General features: G+C 30.6%; 1 protein-coding gene across 3 annotated transcripts; it reads left to right on the plus strand.

Moving 5' to 3' along the window:
• The first annotated feature begins 325 nt into the window (after nucleotides 1–325).
• On the plus strand, nucleotides 326–5,787 carry LOC114179113 (sucrose transport protein SUC3). Of its 3 annotated transcripts, none has more exons than XM_028065333.1 (14): nucleotides 326–785; nucleotides 955–1,020; nucleotides 1,379–1,496; nucleotides 1,589–1,628; nucleotides 1,744–1,828; nucleotides 1,942–1,975; nucleotides 2,116–2,215; nucleotides 2,564–2,639; nucleotides 3,067–3,426; nucleotides 3,567–3,710; nucleotides 3,876–4,109; nucleotides 4,266–4,329; nucleotides 4,416–4,459; nucleotides 5,285–5,787. In XM_028065333.1, exons 1-14 carry the CDS (start codon nucleotides 519–521, stop codon nucleotides 5,450–5,452), a joined length of 1,800 nt encoding a protein of 599 aa, XP_027921134.1. In that variant the 5' UTR covers nucleotides 326–518; the 3' UTR covers nucleotides 5,453–5,787. The 3 variants fall into 3 exon arrangements, with proteins under 3 accessions (XP_027921134.1, XP_027921133.1, XP_027921135.1); XM_028065332.1 differs by having other exon boundaries at nucleotides 327–785; nucleotides 1,379–1,477; nucleotides 1,564–1,628; XM_028065334.1 differs by having other exon boundaries at nucleotides 614–785; nucleotides 1,379–1,477.
• Nucleotides 5,788–19,904: the final 14,117 nt, after the last annotated feature.

Here is a 19,904-nt window from a genome sequence, read left to right on the forward strand (position 1 = left end):
AATATAAGTTCTTACCATTTTCAGTGCTTTAAATTAAACAACATTCTAAAAGTAAGTAATGCTAAAATTCTTATGCAAACTAAGAAATGGAAATACCTGCTACTCAAATTATATTCTCTTGTACAATTTAATTCCTTAATTTATTTATTAGTAATTATGGTTGCTTCATTTGTTTCCATCATGAGTTCGAGTTTCCAAAAGAAGTGGGTCACCTCAATAAAGCGTAGACCTACCGGCGGTCGATCTTGCCACGTGGCAGTGTAAGCAGGGGGAGTACCATCCTTGACGATGCTGCAACGGAGCAGATCATATCTACCTTGCGACCATGGTAGCCTCCATTTCTTCTTTCTTTTCTTCACCCGCCCAAATTCTTTGACCTTCTTCCTTTCATTTCGATTCACAGTCCCATTTCGCAGAAAAACACAGATAAAAAGAAACCCTAAACGTCGTCGTTCTCTCTTCCTCAGTCTCTCGCGTTCGGGACCTCGATCCGCGTGAATGTCCAGAGGCGCGTGGTGATGGCGGGGAAGTCAGAAACGGTGTCGATCCGCGTTCCTTACAAGAATCTCCACGACGATTCTTCCGCTCCCGAACTCGAACTCGAACTCGTAGATGTTGACCACCGCGGCAAGCGGATCCACGTAAACTCGCCGCCGTCAATTCACTCGCCTTCGCCGCCAAGCAACAAAGCTTCCTTGGTCAATCTCGTTCTCAGTTGCACCGTAGCCGCTGGCGTCCAATTCGGTTGGGCCTTGCAGCTCTCTCTCTTAACGCCCTACATTCAGGTCCGATATTCGCGGTTGCGTGTTTCACCAGATCCTTCTCTTTCGCTCTTCGATTTGTTATTGCAATTGAAATGTGGATTTGTTTCTATGTTAGTTGTTGAATTTGCAATGTGTGTCTGGAGCGTGACTTCCTGATTAATTATGTGCATTGTTGTTACTTTTGGCGCAGACGTTGGGAATAGGTCATGCTTTTTCTTCTTTTATCTGGCTTTGTGGCCCCATTACAGGCCTTGTGGTATGTTACACTCTTCCTTTAATCTTATTGACAAATGCAGTCATTATCTCTGTTTTCAGTTGAACGTATGCTTGTGTTGTGTTCTCTGTTTTTACAGCATTAGTTAATGCTATGTTGAACGAATTTATCTATTTTACGATGAATAGGCTTGTGTGCCTAACTCCTTGTTCATTCATGTTTTTCTCTTGCTGCTTCGTTCTTGTGTACTGTAATTTGTTCTTTGAAATAAAGCAGTAACGGATTCGCATTATGAATCACTTTTTCTGGAATGTTGACGGGTTGATGCGAACAAGTTTATGCTTTTGTTCTTGTTGCTTTTGAACCAGTAAGTCATATGTTTGCCTTAATTTTTGTTAAGGTTCAACCCTGCGTTGGTGTTTGGAGTGATAAATGTACATCGAAGTTCGGCAGAAGGCGGCCGTTCATTCTGGCAGGATCTCTTATGATAGCTGTGGCTGTAAGCATCGGTGACATTGGTTGTTTACTTTGATTTACTTTTCTACGCTACGTTATATATAAGCTAAGTCAAGTCTTGTAATTTAGGTGATATTAATCGGATTTTCTGCAGACATTGGATATGTATTAGGTGATACACACGAGCATTGCAGGTTACTGTTGCCAACCTTTTGTTCTTTTCTTGCTCATTTTATTTCTTCGATTTCTTGAATTTCTCCTATGTGACCTCAGTTAGGCGTTAATAAATTCATATATCTGAAATTGTAGAACATTTAAAGGAACCCGAACAAGGGCTGCACTTGTATTTATTCTTGGGTTCTGGATGCTGGACCTTGCTAACAACACGGTGCAGGTAAGCTTGTTAAATAAATTGGTATGTTCTTTATTATATATTATCTTTTTTGTACAGATGCAGTTGTGCAGCAGAAAATTTAATATCCTTCATTTCTCCAATTGAATTTGTAGGGTCCTGCTCGAGCACTTTTGGCTGATCTGTCTGGTAAAGTTTGTCCGCCTCACTTGTTTTCTTTGTTCAAATTCTCAACACCCACCATGGGATTATTGATTTTCATATTGTACAAAATACTTGTTTGTTGGGTAGTGAGGAGACGTCGTGCTACTAAAATTTTGCTTATATAGGTCCTGATCAACGTAATATGGCAAATGCTATATTTTGCTCATGGATGGCAGCTGGGAACATCCTAGGATATTCTTCTGGTGCTAGTGGAAAGTGGAACAAGTGAGACTTGGCTTATCTCTTGTGCTTATTTATATCTTTTTTCTGTCACCAATATCTGATATATGTTCTTATTAAATCAGTAATGGGAAACAAGACAAGGGAGATTTGGTTTTACACTTGTGAAAGCATTATGCAATAATTTAGCCCTTTGAGAGAAATAGTGTAGTCTACATAATGAATTCCGGAAGTGGCTTTGATAAATAGATTAATGTAAATCCAAAGTTAGGAATTGGGTTTTGTTATTGTTATTGTTGCTTTTCCAGAAATATGCTGGTTTTGACTTTGTATACTGTACTGTTGTTCTGTTTATATTTGATACTAATGCTTTACCCTCTCTTGTCTAAGCAGATGGTTCCCTTTCTTGACCACAAGAGCTTGCTGCGAAGCCTGTGGCAATCTTAAGGCAGCATTTCTTGTGGCTGTGGTAGGTTACTATTAAATTCTGCTTGATTGGACCTTCATATTTTACTTGTTAGTATATGTTGTCGGTTGTCTGACATCATAAGCATGACTTATCTTAGAATGACTATTTTTTTTTTTTTTTCCTTTTCCTTAGTACTGAAAACTAAGCTCTTCCAGTTTGTATGGCAGTCTTTATATTCATTTAGTTTTATTAATTCTCTCGTGGGACGATAAAATCTTTACCTGCATTATCTTATGAGGCAACAACATCTCTGCGGACCGCACTCTTTAATGAAAGCAAAGAGAAACACTATTAGGAAAAGTTTGTGCCCTTTGGCGTTCAGTCATCAGCTTAATGATCTTCCTAGTTAAATCACATACCGTTAAACTTAAAAGTTTTAATGCATAATTGATATAATAGCTTGAAATTCGATATACAATATTGGCAGGTGTTTCTGGCATTATGCACATCTGTCACCCTATATTTTGCTGATGAGGTTCCACTTACTACTGCAAAGCAACATCACCGGTTGTCAGATTCTTCTCCTTTATTGGATGAACAACAAGAAAATGGTGTTGAATTTTCAAAATCAAGACCTTTATCTGTTATGGGTGAATCCAATGACAAGAGAACTGAAGATCACAATGGGAAAGAGGCAGAGCTAAATCATAGGAATTTCAAAGCTGGGGAAGATGATACTGAAAATGTAATGGATGGGCCTGGAGCGGTATTGGTAAACTTGTTGACAAGTTTAAGGCATTTGCCTCCTGCTATGCATTCTGTCCTGATCGTAATGGCTCTCACTTGGGTAGGTACTGCAGTATTTATTTGTGAAGGTTTCTGCTATCTGTGTTCTCAAGTCGGTTGTGAAGGCAATTAGTTTTGTGCTGTGATGCTTCCTATATGCAATCATTTTTATGTTCCCTTCAATCATGTGTCTTTCTGCAGTTGTCATGGTTTCCCTTCTTTCTGTTTGACACGGATTGGATGGGGAGAGAAGTTTATCATGGTGATCCAAAAGGGGGCACTTCTGAAATAGATCTTTACGATCAAGGTGTTAGAGAAGGTGCATTTGGTTTGCTATTGAATTCAGTAAGAACTCAAGATTGAGCATTTTTCATAGAGAGATTTCTCACAAGCTTTGCTGACGATGATCTAGAACTCTTTTTATCTTTTTGTTAAATTTGGGTTTTGGATTTTCCCGCCCAATTACTGATCTGATCCATGTCATCTGGTGCTGTTTTTATGGCTTTATAGGTTGTCCTTGGAATTAGCTCTTTCTTCATTGAACCAATGTGTAAGTGGATGGGCACGAAATTGGTATGGGCACTGAGCAATTTTATTGTCTTTGTCTGCATGGCTGGCACTGCTATCATTAGTCTGATTTCCACTAGAAATCATTCTGGAGGGATAGAACATGTAATTGGAGCAAGTGTAGCAATCAAGATTGCTTCCTTGGTTGTTTTTGTTCTTCTTGGTTTTCCTCTTGCGGTTAGTATGAGTTGTTTGATCCTTACATTTAAACTATTTTGTTGCACCATCAGATTCCGTTTCCTTTTAGATTTTCTGAAGAAACCATTCTATTATCTTTATTAAATATCTAAGGGAGTTCATTCATGACATGATTATTTCCCATATTTGTGGCAGATTACCTATAGTGTTCCCTTTGCTGTCACAGCAGAGTTGACTGCTGATTCAGGAGGTGGCCAAGGTTGGTATTTGTTGTAGATAATTTTGATATGCTGAATATTTGGTCTTTTAAAGTTTCTGATCTCAAGATGCTTGTTGGTTATGCAGGATTGGCCATAGGAGTTCTAAATCTTGCAATTGTTGTTCCTCAGGTAGTTTTCTTTTTCTTCTTCTCTAGTATTACTGTTTGTTACTCCACCTTTCTTAGAGTGAGCCTTTGGAAGTTACAAAATTGTCTTTCGTGTTTTATATTGTTTTATCATGGTTACATGTGTCTGTTCATACTATTACTACTACATTAATGTTGTGCAATGTGGTGTTTTTATCTTTCCTATGCAATTAATTCTCCAAAATTCTTCCTTATTACTATTTTTGGACACAATTCCAATGGACTTTATTTTAGAACAGGGTGCATAAAATTTATTGATAACTGAAAAACCACATTGAATATCAATAAAAGGTTTAATTACTCGCCTAGTCCTTCTAGTTGTACAAATTTTGTCTTTTAGTCCGTCCGTATAGTTATAATTCAGCCATTTTAATCCTTACTCGTTATTTCATTCACTTTTAGTTTTAATGCATACCATTTTTAATCTGTTAATCTATTGTTTAAATTCATAGAAATTAAAATGGATTACAATAGTATGTACAAGAACTAAAAAAAGATGATTTTTACATGAGACTAAACAGTAAAGTTTGTTCAATTATAGTGGTACCAAATTAATGGTTGAACATATAAAAACAAAAGGTGAAAGACTTTTCCCTCTATCCTAAACTTGCCTCTTCATTCATTTCGTTCTGTTTTGTAGTTTCTTATTCTTTTTGTATGATATGGGGATGAAACTGTTGGCACTGCGACCAATCAATGGTTGATTATAGCTTTGAATTAGTTTTCCTTGATGACATCTTACACTTTAGAGTTGGAGTTTCTTGTAATTGTTGTGAATTCGGTTTTGATATATTATTGGCATCTTTAGATGATTATATCCCTTGGTTGTGGTCCCTGGGATGCTCTCTTTGGTGGTGGCAACATTCCTGCCTTTGTTCTGGCCTCATTTTGTGCTCTGGCTGGTGGTGTAATTGCAACTCTCAAACTGCCAAATCTATCTAGCAATTTCCAGTCAACAGGATTTCATGTGGGCTAGTCCTTCGGAGATCTATTCTGGCAATATTTGATCTTGTACATGTTCCTCTAAAATCGAGATTACACCCAAAATATGGAGAGCTTACACCACGATTACTTGCTTTCCAATCCACAGAAGGCGCATGCCATATTCAAATTCATTCATTTCCCCCCGCATTATGGGTGTCTGTATTTTATGTAACTTACTGAACAGTAGAAGAAAGCTTAGGGCATATAGTTACCGGTTTTGTAATATCTTATGCATTCACCTACGCCTTGTTGGGATGATAAGTGTAATATAGAGGGAAAAAAATAATGAAATGAAAAGGAATAGAAGAGATATTAATGAACTGAAAATGACGTAAAAAAATGTTTGCGAATAGAAATAGTGTAGATTTTTAAAAGAAATAATTAAACTATTTAATACATCTATGTTTAGTAAAATTAACTAAATATTTGAACTCTTTACTTTATTATTTATAGTAATAATATTTATTTATAATGCCGTAAAAATGTTTACTATGTTTATTTTTTCTCCCAGACTCCACACATTTAAACTGCGTTGAAATGGGATCAATTGGAGAGTTAATAGTTTCCGGTGTAGTTTAATAAATTATTTTCTAAAGCACAAAATTCCTATGGAATATCCAACTTCATTTTTGATAGTTAGATATTGCCTGACTGTAGCATATTCTCTCGAGTCTAATCGATGGTTGAGTAGCAACAATTAAGTGAAGGCATGGTGCGATTAAAATTTGTTCCTCCTTAATCCAAACGAAATGAAGTATATACGAAATTCAACAGAAAATGGGAATCAGAATGATTATGAAAAACGCCCACTATGCTTAGTGGACAGGTTTATGCCTGTGCATTTCTTCCTTCATCTTCTTTTTTTTCCTTACGCACCCCATAAAACATTTCCAATCCGGAATGTATTTAAAAGATACATTATATTAAATTACTTTTAATAATATCAAAGAAGTATTTTTATTAATAAATAAAATACAATGAATTTAGACAATAAATAAAAACTATTTGTGAGAATAATCCCTAAAAATGAAAATTTTCTGATTGGTATTTGTACTTTCATTTGGCATTAATGTATGTTTAATGAACGAATTATGATATTAGTATTATAATATTTTAATTATGCTTAATAATATTGAAGGATTTTTTTACTAATTAATACAATGAATCTAGATAATGAACAAAAAGATTTCATATTCTATTATTATTATAATTAATAAAAATAAAAATAATGTATTATAAATCTAAAATGTAATAAAAAAAATCACATTTTAGATTATATAATTTAAAATGTAATTTTAGATTTTAAAATATATTATAGATTGTACAATCCAAAATGTAATAAAAAAGTACATTATAAATTGTATAATTCAAAATGTGTTTTTTTTTATTGTATTTTGGATTACATAATTAAAATATATTTTTAAATTAAAAATTGTATTATAGAGAGTGTAATCCAAAATACAATAAAAATTTGAAAAAAAAAGTCCTCAAATTGGAGCGTTGCACATGTAAGGAAATAAGAAAGCGTCGACGTTAGAAGGGAAGTAGAAAGCTTGATTGTAAAGGGTGTACAGGCTTGAATGTAGGAGATAAAGGGTTTTGTAGAGGTGCAGAAAGAAAAAATGAGGTGCATGAAGAAATGGTGTTATTCCTGTCGAAATAATTCCCAACCAAACTCAATTTCCCTTGTGACGTTTAAAAGGGAAGAACGAAAATGAGCACGGGTTGTTACATGCCCTGTTTCCCACCGCACGTGTGACATAGTGACATATAATGTAAGGGATGATGTAATAAAATAAAAAAGTATTAATTTTTATAATCGGAGTTGGTGTAATAAAATTAAAATTAGGCATATAGCGGCAAAAGAAACATTGTGTGGCTTGGCATGTGCTTGGATGCAGGTAATCTATCTATTGTATATTGTTGGGAGGTCAATTCTGTGTCTTTATTTTTCTTTCTTTTTTGCTGCTATGAAAAGGTTAATCACCTTTATACAATAATAATAAAATGGCAGAAGGACAAAGCATAAAGCAACGTCTTCCTAGTACATACCCTCCTTTATAAAATCAACCCTATTAGGCACATACACATCTGGATGATAAAAATATCCGTGTCCGTGAGTATTCACGGATAAAATCTATGACAGATAGTTAGTATTTGTAAGTATTTACTATTTGTGAGTAGTGGGTATTTTAATACCCACTTATAAACGGATTGGGTGTAGATATCATACTATCCGTATCCACGAGGACCCGTTACCTATTAAAAAATTAAAATTATGTTCTATTAAATTAAATTTAAAATTATATTTTATTAGATTAAATTAAATTTAAATTTAAATTTAAATTATATTTAATTTTAATTTTAATTTTTATAATTTTATTTAATTTTAATTTTAAATATTTATAAAAATATATTTTTAAATATTTACAGGTATTTACTAGTATCCGCGAATTTTAAAATACTCGCAGATATTTTTTAAATGAGTACCTGTGTAAGTAATGGGCGAGTAATAGACAAATTTTTTGTTGCAAATTGGATTGGAGGTAGATACTATTGTGCCTGACCTGAACCCTTGCCATCCCTACACACACCAAAGGAATTTTCATTTTACCTCCTTAACTTCTTTCTATTCATACATCATACTTAGGGATGGTAAAATGCGCCCGCAGATATCTGCGGATAAAATCTGCGGCAGATAGTTACTACCCGCAGGTATTTATAACTCGCGGGTAGCGGGTATTTTAATACCCGCTTATAAACAGGTCGGGTATGGTTATCATACTATCCGTATCCGTGGATACCGGTTACCCGCAAAAAATTAAAATTAAAATTTAATTTAAATTTTATTAAGTTAAATTTAATTAAAATTAAAATTAACAGTATATTTTATTATGTCAAATTTAATTATAATTATAATTTAATTTAATTTATATTTTATTTTTTAGAATTTTATATTAAAAAATTTATAAAATATATATTTTTTAAATATTTACGGGTATCGGGTATCCACGAGTACCCGCGAGTTTTAAAAATATCCGCGGATATTTTTTAAACGGATACCCGATGGGTAAACGGATGGGTAGCAGACAGATTTCTTTTTAGCGGATCGGGTTGCGGATAGACACTATCTGTGTCCGACCCGACCTGTTGCCATCCCTAATCATACTCTATTCCAAACCAAACACTTATTCAAATTACACTCCACACCAATTCGTTTTTTCGCATTTATTATTTAATCACAAATTATGCACTTTCATATTACCCACCTCAATTTCATTAATCCAAACCACTAACTTAACCAAAAATTTTATATAACTAAAATACTCCAAAACAAAATCTTATGAGCAATTGTTTTTTAAAGTAAAACATCTTTTAAAATCAAATTCCAAAAAAGCGATTTTAATGCTTTTTACAAAAATATTGATGTAATATTTTCATTACATTATCAAGTTATCACGATACAATATTTTTGTTTATATCTCGGAAGTAATATTTTCAATAAACTAACAAGGAGCGAAGATAAATTCTATAGAAAATAATAAGTATTAATAGAGTATTTGTTAAGACGGGATGTGGATGTACTATTATCTTATTTAATATTTTTAATTAAAGTGTGGCGTAACACCTTTTAATATCAATGAAACTTTTGAAACTTCCTTTTTTGTGTCTACAAAATTTAAGTGCCTATATGTTTAACAAATTTTAAAATTACATATACTGATAGAGAAATCATAGCATTCTAGAGAATTTTAAATGTTTAAATTTGAATTGATTTTAAACTTTTTTTTATCATTTTAAATATTTTGTTCGAATAAATTCATTCATATTTTTTAAATGGAACTATATAGGTCCATTGCATTATTCTTAACACATTAATCACAACTGTAGATATATTGTTGTTGTGAGTTCTATAATGATTGAAGTTGTTGACAAAACGAAGTAATGCTTTCAAATATTGTAATGTTGGGTCACAAATTTGTGTAGAGCAAATGTTGCTTCTTCTGAATCATGCTCCAAAACTTCCATCATTTAGGTTTCATCATAACATAACTCATAATCATTTTATGTCATGATATTAATTAGAAAATAAAGATAAATATAGAAAAAGAAGAAGATTAATAGACATTTCTATGTTGTGTATATCTATTCTACTTCTGCACTATATATTTAATTATAATTTTGACAGTAACACATTTGTTAAACTAGTACAATATTGTGGTTAAATTAGTATAATTGTTGGTTAAATTCATGTCCAAACCAAAATGATAACTGTAGTACACCCAACACTACACAACTATTAAAAGGACTTATGAAATCTCCATAATCATCATTTATAACCTTGTGATAAGACAAAGAATCAATTGTCAAGATATTTGTGTATTTAGATGAAACGCATGATTGGTTAAACAAGTTGGTTAAATAATTCAATTGTGGTTAAGTGAAAATTACTAAGCCTGAGACAACTCTAAAAGAGTGAATGAACATGATGGAGATACATGACAATTTTTTTCTTCAAGATGACACCATTTTAATCAGACCAATGCAATATTTTGGTTAAATTAATATAATTATTGGTCAAATTCTTCTTTAAATTATCCAAATATTAGTTGGTATAAGCAATTACACTTAATTCATTTTATTGTAATCTTAATTCCTTCTCAATTACACTTAACTTATTAACTTTATAGATTAAGAGTTTAAAGAAGTTAAACTAGAATTAACTTATTTCCACTATCAATTAAGTAGGTTTTTAACTCCTTCTTAATCAGAGGTGAAACATAGTATTGACAGAAGGGAATCTCGACTAGAGATGGTAAATAAACCCGTGCCCGTGAGTATCACCCGAACCCGTCCCCGTTTTGACGGGGAATCCCCGCTTTGACGGAGAATCCCCGCTTTGACTGGGTATGGATAATACCCGAAATTTTCAACTGGGGATGGGGATGGGGATGGGGATATATATATACACGCCCAAATACCCGTCCCCGCTTAAATTACTAAACTATTTATAATTTATTAAATAATCTAAAAAATATATATAAATAAATAATATATTTACACATATAATATAATATAATATAATATAATATAATATAATATAATATAATATAATATAGTATATATACATATAAATAAAATATACTTATTTATATATATATATATATATATATATATATATATATATATATATTTACACATATACATGTAATATAATATAATATATATACATAATAATATAATATATTAATATAATATAATATAATATAATATATATATAATATATACGTATAAAACAAATTAATCATTTAACTAGTGAGATCTTTTATAAACAAATTTATAACATTACAAATTTACAAAAATTTAAAAGAAATATATATATATATATATATATATATATATATATATATAAACATAAAATATCTACGCATATACATATAATATATATACATAATAATATAATATATATTATTATATAATATAATATAATATATACTTAAAATAAATATATATCTATAAATATATATATATATATATATATAAACATAAAATATCCACACATATAATATATATACATAGTAATATAATATATAATATAATATAATATAATATAATATAATATAATATAATATATATACATAATTATATATATATATATATATATATATATATATATATATATATATATATATATATATATATATATATATATATATATATATATATATAACATATTTCTCATTCTCTTTGTTTTTTGTTATACACTTTGTTTACTCTCTTAATTGTCTGGTTTGCTTTTCAAGATTTAATTTTGAAGGTAATTTTTCTTCTTCTTATTACATAATTTTTACTCTCTGTATATGGTTATGTTCAAATAGGTGTTCCTCAATTTCATTTTATGGAATAATTTTTAGGTTACACATTTGATTATCTTTATTTATTTATTTATTTTCATGAAAATGTTTGACTCTTATTTTGTAGCTCTTCTTTTTGTTACTTTGGTTATACACTTTTTTTACTCTCTTTTAATTGTCTGGCTTGTTCTTGAAGGTTTAAGCAGATCTTCAAGGTACTTTTCCTTTTATTATAATCTTAATTATACATTTTTTTTCCGTTATGTTATGTTCAAATGGATATTCTCAAATTTGGATCACACATTTAATTATCTTTACTCCTTTATGATAATTTTATTTATTATTTATTTTTTGTTTCATGATAATGTTTGATTCTCAATTTTAAGTGCTCAATTGCATAAATCCTTAATTTAATTCAAGATCAAAAGATGAAGAATCTATGTTTAAATTTGAATTATTATTAATTTAATTTTGTTATTTGTGCTATTTCGTTTAAGTGGTATAATATAAATTTTTAATAGTATAAAAAATATTTGAAATATTTTTAAACTTCATTATTGGTTTTCCTTTTATATTTTGTTAAAAAATAAATTAACCTTTTTACTTTGTTTGATTTTTTTTTGTTACCTATGTTAGTTTCTAGAGAAAATGAGCACAGGAGATCAAGATTTGCAGGTACCAAGTCCACCACAGTGTTCACAACAACCAACTCCCTTTCAAAGTTCCAATAATGACAGTCAATCTCCATTGAATCCATCTACGCAAACACCTTCGGAAGTTCATGATGAAATACATTCAACAACACAAGTAGAGCCTGAGAAAGGGAAGTTGAAAAGTGTTGTGTGGGAACACTTTGAAAAGATAAAAGTTGATGGAAAATACAAAGCTAAATGTAACTATTGCAAGAAACTGCTTGGAGGAGAAACAAAGAATGGAACAAAGCACTTGCACCATCATACAAACATATGTATTCAAGAGAAGGCTTTAGCAAAAGGAAAAGGGGGACAAAAAACACTTTTTTCTAAGATTTCAAGTGGCAAAAAGGAATTGGCTTGTGGAGCTTATAATGAAGAAAATGCCAAGAGGGAACTTGCTACAATGATTATATTGCATGAATATCCATTGTCAATAGTGGACCATATTGGTTTTATTAGATTCGTGACAACAATTCAACCATTATTTCAACTTCCTTCACGAAATACGATAAAGAAAGAGATACTCGGCATCTATGAACATGAAAAACAAGTTGTTATGAAGTTGATAGATACAAATAAAGGAAGAATAGCAATTACATCGGATATGTGGACTGCAAGCAATCAAAAGAAAGGGTATATGTCTATCACAACTCACTATATTGATGACAATTGGACATTGCAAAATATAATTTTGAGGTACACCTTTTTTAATTTATAAATTTTCCAGTAATTTTTTTATGCACCTCTAGAAAGATTATATGTCTTACAAAATATTGCTTAATTTATAGGTTCATTTATGTTCCCGCACCTCACATAGCTGATCGACTTTGCAATGTATTAGTTGATTGTTTGTTCGATTGGAATATTGATACAAAATTGTCTACTATCACTTTGGACAACTGTAGCACAAATGATAGCATGATTGAAAAAATTAAGGATAAGTTGAAGTTGGACACACTCATTAAGAAAGGGTCTTTGCTTCATATGCGTTGTTCAGCACATATCCTTAATTTGATTGTGAAAGAAGGGTTAGCCGTCCTAAAAGAAGGGGTGGAAAAAATTCGAGAAAGTGTAGCATATTGGACAGCAACTCCTAAAAGAATGGAAAAATTTGAGGAAACAGCTAGACAATTGCGAATTTCTTTCACTAAAAAGTTAAGTTTGGATTGCCCAACTAGATGGAATTCTACTTACAAGATGCTTGATATTGCCATATGTTATAAGGATGTGTTTTTTAGGTTAAAGCAACGTGAAGCTCAATACACTTCTTTGCCAACTGATATGCAGTGGGAATTTGCAAAGGATGTTTGTCGAAGGCTAAAATTGTTTAATGACATCACAGAAATCATTTCTGGCTCCAAATACCCAACTGCCAACATCTTTTTCCCAAAGATTTGTGAGATCAAGATTGCAATAAATGATTGGGTTAAATCTCCTGAGATAACCATTCAAAATATGGCAATACAAATGTTAAAGAAATTTGAAAGTTACTGGAGTGTTATTCATGATATATTGGCAATTGGTTCAGTTTTAGATCCAAGGTACAAGATGGACATGTTAGAATATTATTTTTATAAATTGTATGGTAATGATTTTGATCTGAAACTTAGTAGGATTCGTCAAATGTGCTATGATTTGGTTTTGGAATATCAATCAAAAAAGAATGAAACTTCTTCTTATAGAGCTACATCGTTGGAGTTGGGAAAGGATGTTGATAATGATGCGAATGAATTTTTAGAGTTTATGGCAAAAAAGAAAAAATCTAGAACTACAATTATGAAAACAGAGTTGGATTATTACTTGGAAGAAGATAATTTGTCGGTTACACAAGAATTTGATATCCTATCATGGTGGAAAACAAATGGGTTAAAGTTTCCAACCCTTCAAGCAATTGCAAGGGATGTTTTAGCTATTCCAATAACAACTGTAGCTTCTGAATCTGCTTTTAGTACTGGTGGTCAGATATTAACTTCTCACCGTAGTCGACTTCATCATATTACTATAGAGGCTTTGATGTGTACAAGAAGTTGGATATGGAACTCAAACCATCTAGGTAAGTTACTCAAATTTATTAATATTTTTTGTTAGTATTTTTTGTGAATTCTCATCTAATATTCTACATTTGGTGTTTGTAGGTGTTAAAAAATTAAAAGGAAAAGATGTTCTCATGAGTGAAAATGAATCTGATGAAGAAGGTACATTATATTCTAGTAATTAAAATTTTCAATTTCAATTATTATATCATATCTAATTTTTCATTTTTTTTCTATGTGTAGGTGGATCGAATGCAAATGAAACCATTGATCATTTGTAAAATTAATAAATATTTTAGTTATTATAAAATTTTAGTAATGTGTAATTTTTTAGCTTTTATATAATTATTTGAATTTTATTTAGTTGTTATTTGATACTTTAATTTGAGATTTATACTATTATAATATTTTTCTTAATATTTGACATCATGAAAATAAAAAAGAGTATGTTATTTTAATATTGAATATTTTGATAGTATCATGATTTCGTTGGTGTGATTTTTAAATTTTTTTTATAAAAATTATTTAATTGATATATGGAACAATAAAAAAATGGGTATGGGTATGGGTATAAGAAAATACCCGTTACCCGGTGGGGTTGGGGATGGGTCAAAAGTTGTATACCCGTTGGGTTTGGGGATGGGGATGGGGATGAATTTTTATTATGGGGATGGGGATGGGGATGAATTTTTATTATGGGGATGGGGATGGGATCATGATACCCGTACCCGCCCCGCCCCGTTGCCATCCCTAGTCTCGACTCCCCCAACGTTTTCTTTTTCTATATATTTTTCAAACATATATTTATATATTATTATTTTATTTATATTAATTTAGTTTAATTTTTTAAAATTTAAAATCATGTTTTTCTTCTTTATTATAATTTCTTTTACTTCTTTATTTGGTTTTCTTATGCCTCCATCTCTTTCTCTTCTTTTATTTCCATTTCAATTTTTATCATCAATTTCTTATTATTTTCAAAAGGTTTAAATACTCCGTTGGTCCTCGTTTTTGTACCAAAATCTTAATTTGGTCATCGTATTCTTATTAGTCTCAATTAGGTCCACATTTTTGTAAATTAGTAGCAATTAGGTCTTTTTCATTAGTATAAAATTAACACCGTTAAGTAGGTACCACGTGTCAGCTCCTCATTTTTTGAATTTTTTGAATTTTTTTAAAAAATATTTATGCCACGTGTCACGTCTGTAGTGTGTCATGTGTTAATCTAATATGGTGACATGTGTCAAATTATTCTATGAATCTCAATTTGAACCTCATATTTGTAATTTGATTTGATTTCAGTCTCAATTTTTTTTTTAAAATTTTCAATTTCAGGTGCTCCAAATTTGGACCAAATTTTACTTTTATATAATGTTATGATTATTTTTATTAAAATTGATATTTTATTAAATATTTTAATAATATTCATTGTATTTAATATTAAAATTTTAAATATATTCATTTTAATTTGTTATAAAATTGTTTTAAAATTTTACATTTGAATTTATAAAATTGTTATTTTTAATCCAACTCTAAAAAAATGTTGATATATAATGTTATAAAAACATTTCGAATATAAATTTATTAATCTATATATTTATAATTTTAAAATAAAATTTAAATAAATTTTAATGTAAAATATAAATTTAAATAAATTAAATATTGTTAAAAATATGTAATAAAAATATCACTTGTAATAAAAGTATCATCATTACATTTATATAAAAATTAAATTTGGTCTAAATTTGGGTTATACGAAATTAAAATTCTTTAAAAAAATTTGGGACTGAAATCAAATCAAATTAACAAATATGAGGATCAAATTGGGATTCATACAATAATTTGACATGTGTCACCATATTAGATTGACACGTGGCACACTACAAACGTGACACATGGCATAAATATTTTTTTAAAAAATTTTAAAAAAATTTAAAATTTAAAAAAAATTCAAAAATTCAAAAAAATGAGGAGCTGACACGTGACACCTACTTAACGATGTTAGTTCTATATTAACAATGTTAATATCTTACATGAAACAATTATGATATTAGAATTTACTCATATATATATATATATATATGTATATATATATATATATATGTATATATATATATATATACATATATATATATATATATATATATATATATATATATAATATGGTTAAATATATTTTTAGTCCTTAAACTTTGACGCAAAATTGTAATTCCTTCTAATCTTAAATATTGTTAGAGTTTGGTCCCCAACATTTAAAAATGAATAAGCATAGTCTTTCTAACTCAAGTGCGTTAAATTTTATAGATGTGTCAAGCGATATTTTTTAGACTAGTGTTAAAGTTGTTTACACTGTTTGACATGCATACTTCAAATCAAATGTCAAATTGAAACACCATTTAAAACGTAAAACAAATCAACATTGTTGGGTTAGGAGGACTATGTCTAGTAAGCTTGTGGACCAAAATATATCAAAGTTTGAAACAAAAACAAATTCCAACTGATTTCCAAGTTTAGGGACTATTTGATCCTACATTTAATCATAACAGTAAAAGATTTATATATATAAACTTTTGTTTGTTTTTTTTAGAGAGAGAGGGAGAGAGAGAGAGAGAGAGTGGGTGGGGTGAAGGGCGGGAAGGGTTTAAAGGGTGTAAGGAATAGGGAGGAGAGAACTTGAAAGGAGATAGGGGGAGAGGAAAAAAGGGATAGGGAAGAGAGAACTTGAAAGGAGACAGGGTGCACTAGAGGGAGGGAGGGAGAGAGAGATACGGAGAGAGAGAGAGAGAGAGATAGAGATAGAGAGAGAGAGAAAGGTGCGGGTGGGGTGAAGGGCGGGAGGGGTTTAAAGGGTGTAAGGGACAAGGAGGAGAGAACTTGAAAAGAGGCAGGGTGCACTAGAGGGTGAACGTAGACTCAATAATATTATGCAGAAAAAGAGTGAGAGGGGACGATAGGGAGAAAGAGAAAACTGTATCACAATTGTATCTTGAAAATGAGGATAGAAGACTAAAACACCCATGATATTTAGTCATTACATACTATATTGATTAAATTCCAACTGATTTAGGATCCATACACTACATTAATTATAAAAGAAAGTATTGATATTATATTGATACCTTAATATTTGTTAGTATAATTCTTTTAATGATAAGTATACCAAACACAACCCCAATTCATTCAGCACCATTTCATTAGACACATGAGTATATTTGGACTCGAAAATATGCCACAACCACCCAACCTTGCATAATCACAGAATATACCGAACACAACCCCGATATATACATACATTTAGGTCAAATTCCAATGAAATAGTACCCAAAACCCACAACCCCAATTTCCCTCATGTGCAGCACGAAATTCAGGCACAACTTCATCAAAATCAATCAAAACAATGCAACTAAAATAGAATTTCGGGTTCAGCTCCCCTAATCTGTAATTTCCTCGCTTAAAACTTGAATTTGGGAACCTTTCCTGGAACACCAATGCCCTCTCTTAGCCTCTCCCCCAAACGGCTCTCAATCGCTCCAAACCTCACTATTCACTTTCAATTTTCGCACTCCTTCTAAGCTTCTCAGAAATCAACCTCCAAAAACCCTCTTTCCTTCTCAAATTTTACCTTTTAAAGAGTCCCTTAATTTCCTTCTCAAATTTTTCCTTTTAAAGAGTCCCTTAATGTGGTTGGTGGCAAAAACGAAATTTGGTTTAAGTGTGAGATTCATTGTTAATCAAGGCCCATTATTTTGGTTATTTTTCAGCCCTTTGGCTACCCCTGCTAGGGTTGTCTCTACCCCTTTCATATTCAAGCCACACTAACTTTTTAGCAAAAAGAAAGTTAAATTTAAGTCCACCAAGCTTCGAACCCACACCATGCCAAAGCCAAATCAATACTAAACCATCAAACCAACTCATATTTCTTGCTAACACACACAATTCAAGCATTATCTCATACGAAATGTGGCCCAACATATTATTAAACCCAAGTCCTCTCACACAATCAAAGTACTCTCAACCACTTGAGCTAGTACTTCTCCACGTCATACACAACAGAATTTAATGTCATAAATGCACTACCTACCCGCACTTATTAATTAATTATTTATTTAATTAATTAAATTCTGCGGATCTTACACCATCCAATCACACAATAAAAAATAATAAGTAATTATTGGTCTAATACATATAATAGTTGCAAGTGATAACTAATTTAGACAAAATAATATTTTCGTAAATTTTGTTGATGTTTAAGGAATTAAAACTATAGAAAAACAAACACTATTACAAGTATATGAAATAACTAGGCAAGTTTATTACTATTATCACAAAAAGGTAGTATATGCTAAAGAGTTGACATTTTTGAAATTATTGGTAAAGAATAGACTATGGTTCAGTTAAAACTATAATTTATCTCACTATAGACAATAGTTACCTGAAGGAATCATAGTATATAGTGAGATATGTCACGATTTTATGTGTAGTTTATAGTGTCTTGAATAGATTAATCTAATTAATTTTTACTTTGCCCGCAAAAGCCATTATTGCCTCATGTCATTGTTAAATGGAAACTTTACCTCCTTCGCTATGACAGGTGAGCTTTTTTCTTCTTCTTCTTCTTCTTACTTTGGTTTGGTACCATCCTATTGTCCTACATTCAGATTCACTTCTCCTTCCTTCTCATTTTTTCCTCCTCCATTTGTTTTTCTCCTCTCACTTGACCCTAAACCCTTGTTTCTGTTTAGCTTTTTGCACCGTCGTGACCACACACATTGTTGGTACCCTTTTGCATGACTATGTTGCTACCCACACTGGTGTTACTCACATTCTTGTTCAAACATGCTCCCAGGTTTGCATTCCTCTCTTCACTTATTTTAATGCGTTTAAAAGAATTATATATGATAATTTTTTTATTACTTGAATTATTATGTGTTATTTAGATTATTTATTGTTTGAATATGTTTAGTATATTTTTCTATAATTAGTTTATAGTATGCACATATTTAGTTTGTTTGATATTGAGATTAAGTTATTGTTGTTATGCTTCTAGTTCTATTTTTGTCCAAATTGCTTATGAAGAGCAAAGAAACTAAAACAAAAGAAATATTTAAAAAAATAAAATAAATTGAAAGGATAATACACTATAGTTATTAGAAGAACCGTAGCCTATAAGTGATAATAGAGTACAACTCTTACAATAATCATAGTCTATTGTCACTTATGAACTACAATTCTTTTAATAATCGTTATATATTATCTCTTATAGACTATGATTCTAAGTGATAATAGACTATGATTACTGAAAGAATTGTGGTCTAAAAATGAATTTTAGACTACGATTTCAACAGTAGTCTAAATAGCTTATTTTTTTACTACGATATGATATACAATGATTTTATAATCATTGAGTAAGCCTGAAAATAACCGTAGTCTATAGTTTCTGTTGCACTAATGAAATAAATTTATTTTTTGGATTTTATCAAACACTTTGAAGGTGGAGTATAGAAGAAATGGTATGGTAGGTTAGTGTTAGGGTTAGACTTCATTGAACCTCACTCTTATGTATGTATCTCCTCAACTTATTTCCAATTTAATGCTAAAGTCTACTTATGAGTGTACTCAAACCCTAATTTCTTAGTAGAATGAGTCTAAATTTCTCAATTAAGAGTCAATTTGTTGAACTTTTAATAAATAAACTTGCTTTCATAACAAGGATTTAAGACAATATGTACATATATCATACAAGTAATACAGTGGAAAAGTCTAGAGATTGTATTGTGTTATTGTTTCTACATGTTGGTTACTTGATTTATATTGCACCCCATGGTGATTTGGCTAATAATCATCATATCTCATCAACACTA

Source organism: Vigna unguiculata, chromosome 3, assembly GCF_004118075.2.
Source record: "Vigna unguiculata cultivar IT97K-499-35 chromosome 3, ASM411807v1, whole genome shotgun sequence".
Classification (NCBI taxonomy): domain Eukaryota; kingdom Viridiplantae; phylum Streptophyta; class Magnoliopsida; order Fabales; family Fabaceae; genus Vigna; species Vigna unguiculata.

Coding starts and splice junctions, on each gene's coding strand:
- LOC114179113 (XM_028065332.1), top strand. CDS start 519: ATGGCGGGGAAGTCAGAAACGGTGTCGATCCGCGTTCCTTACAAGAAT. Junction 1,629..1,743: donor GATACACACGAGCATTGCAG/GTTACTGTTGCC, acceptor CTGAAATTGTAG/AACATTTAAAGGAACCCGAA. Junction 4,330..4,415: donor TGATTCAGGAGGTGGCCAAG/GTTGGTATTTGT, acceptor TTGGTTATGCAG/GATTGGCCATAGGAGTTCTA.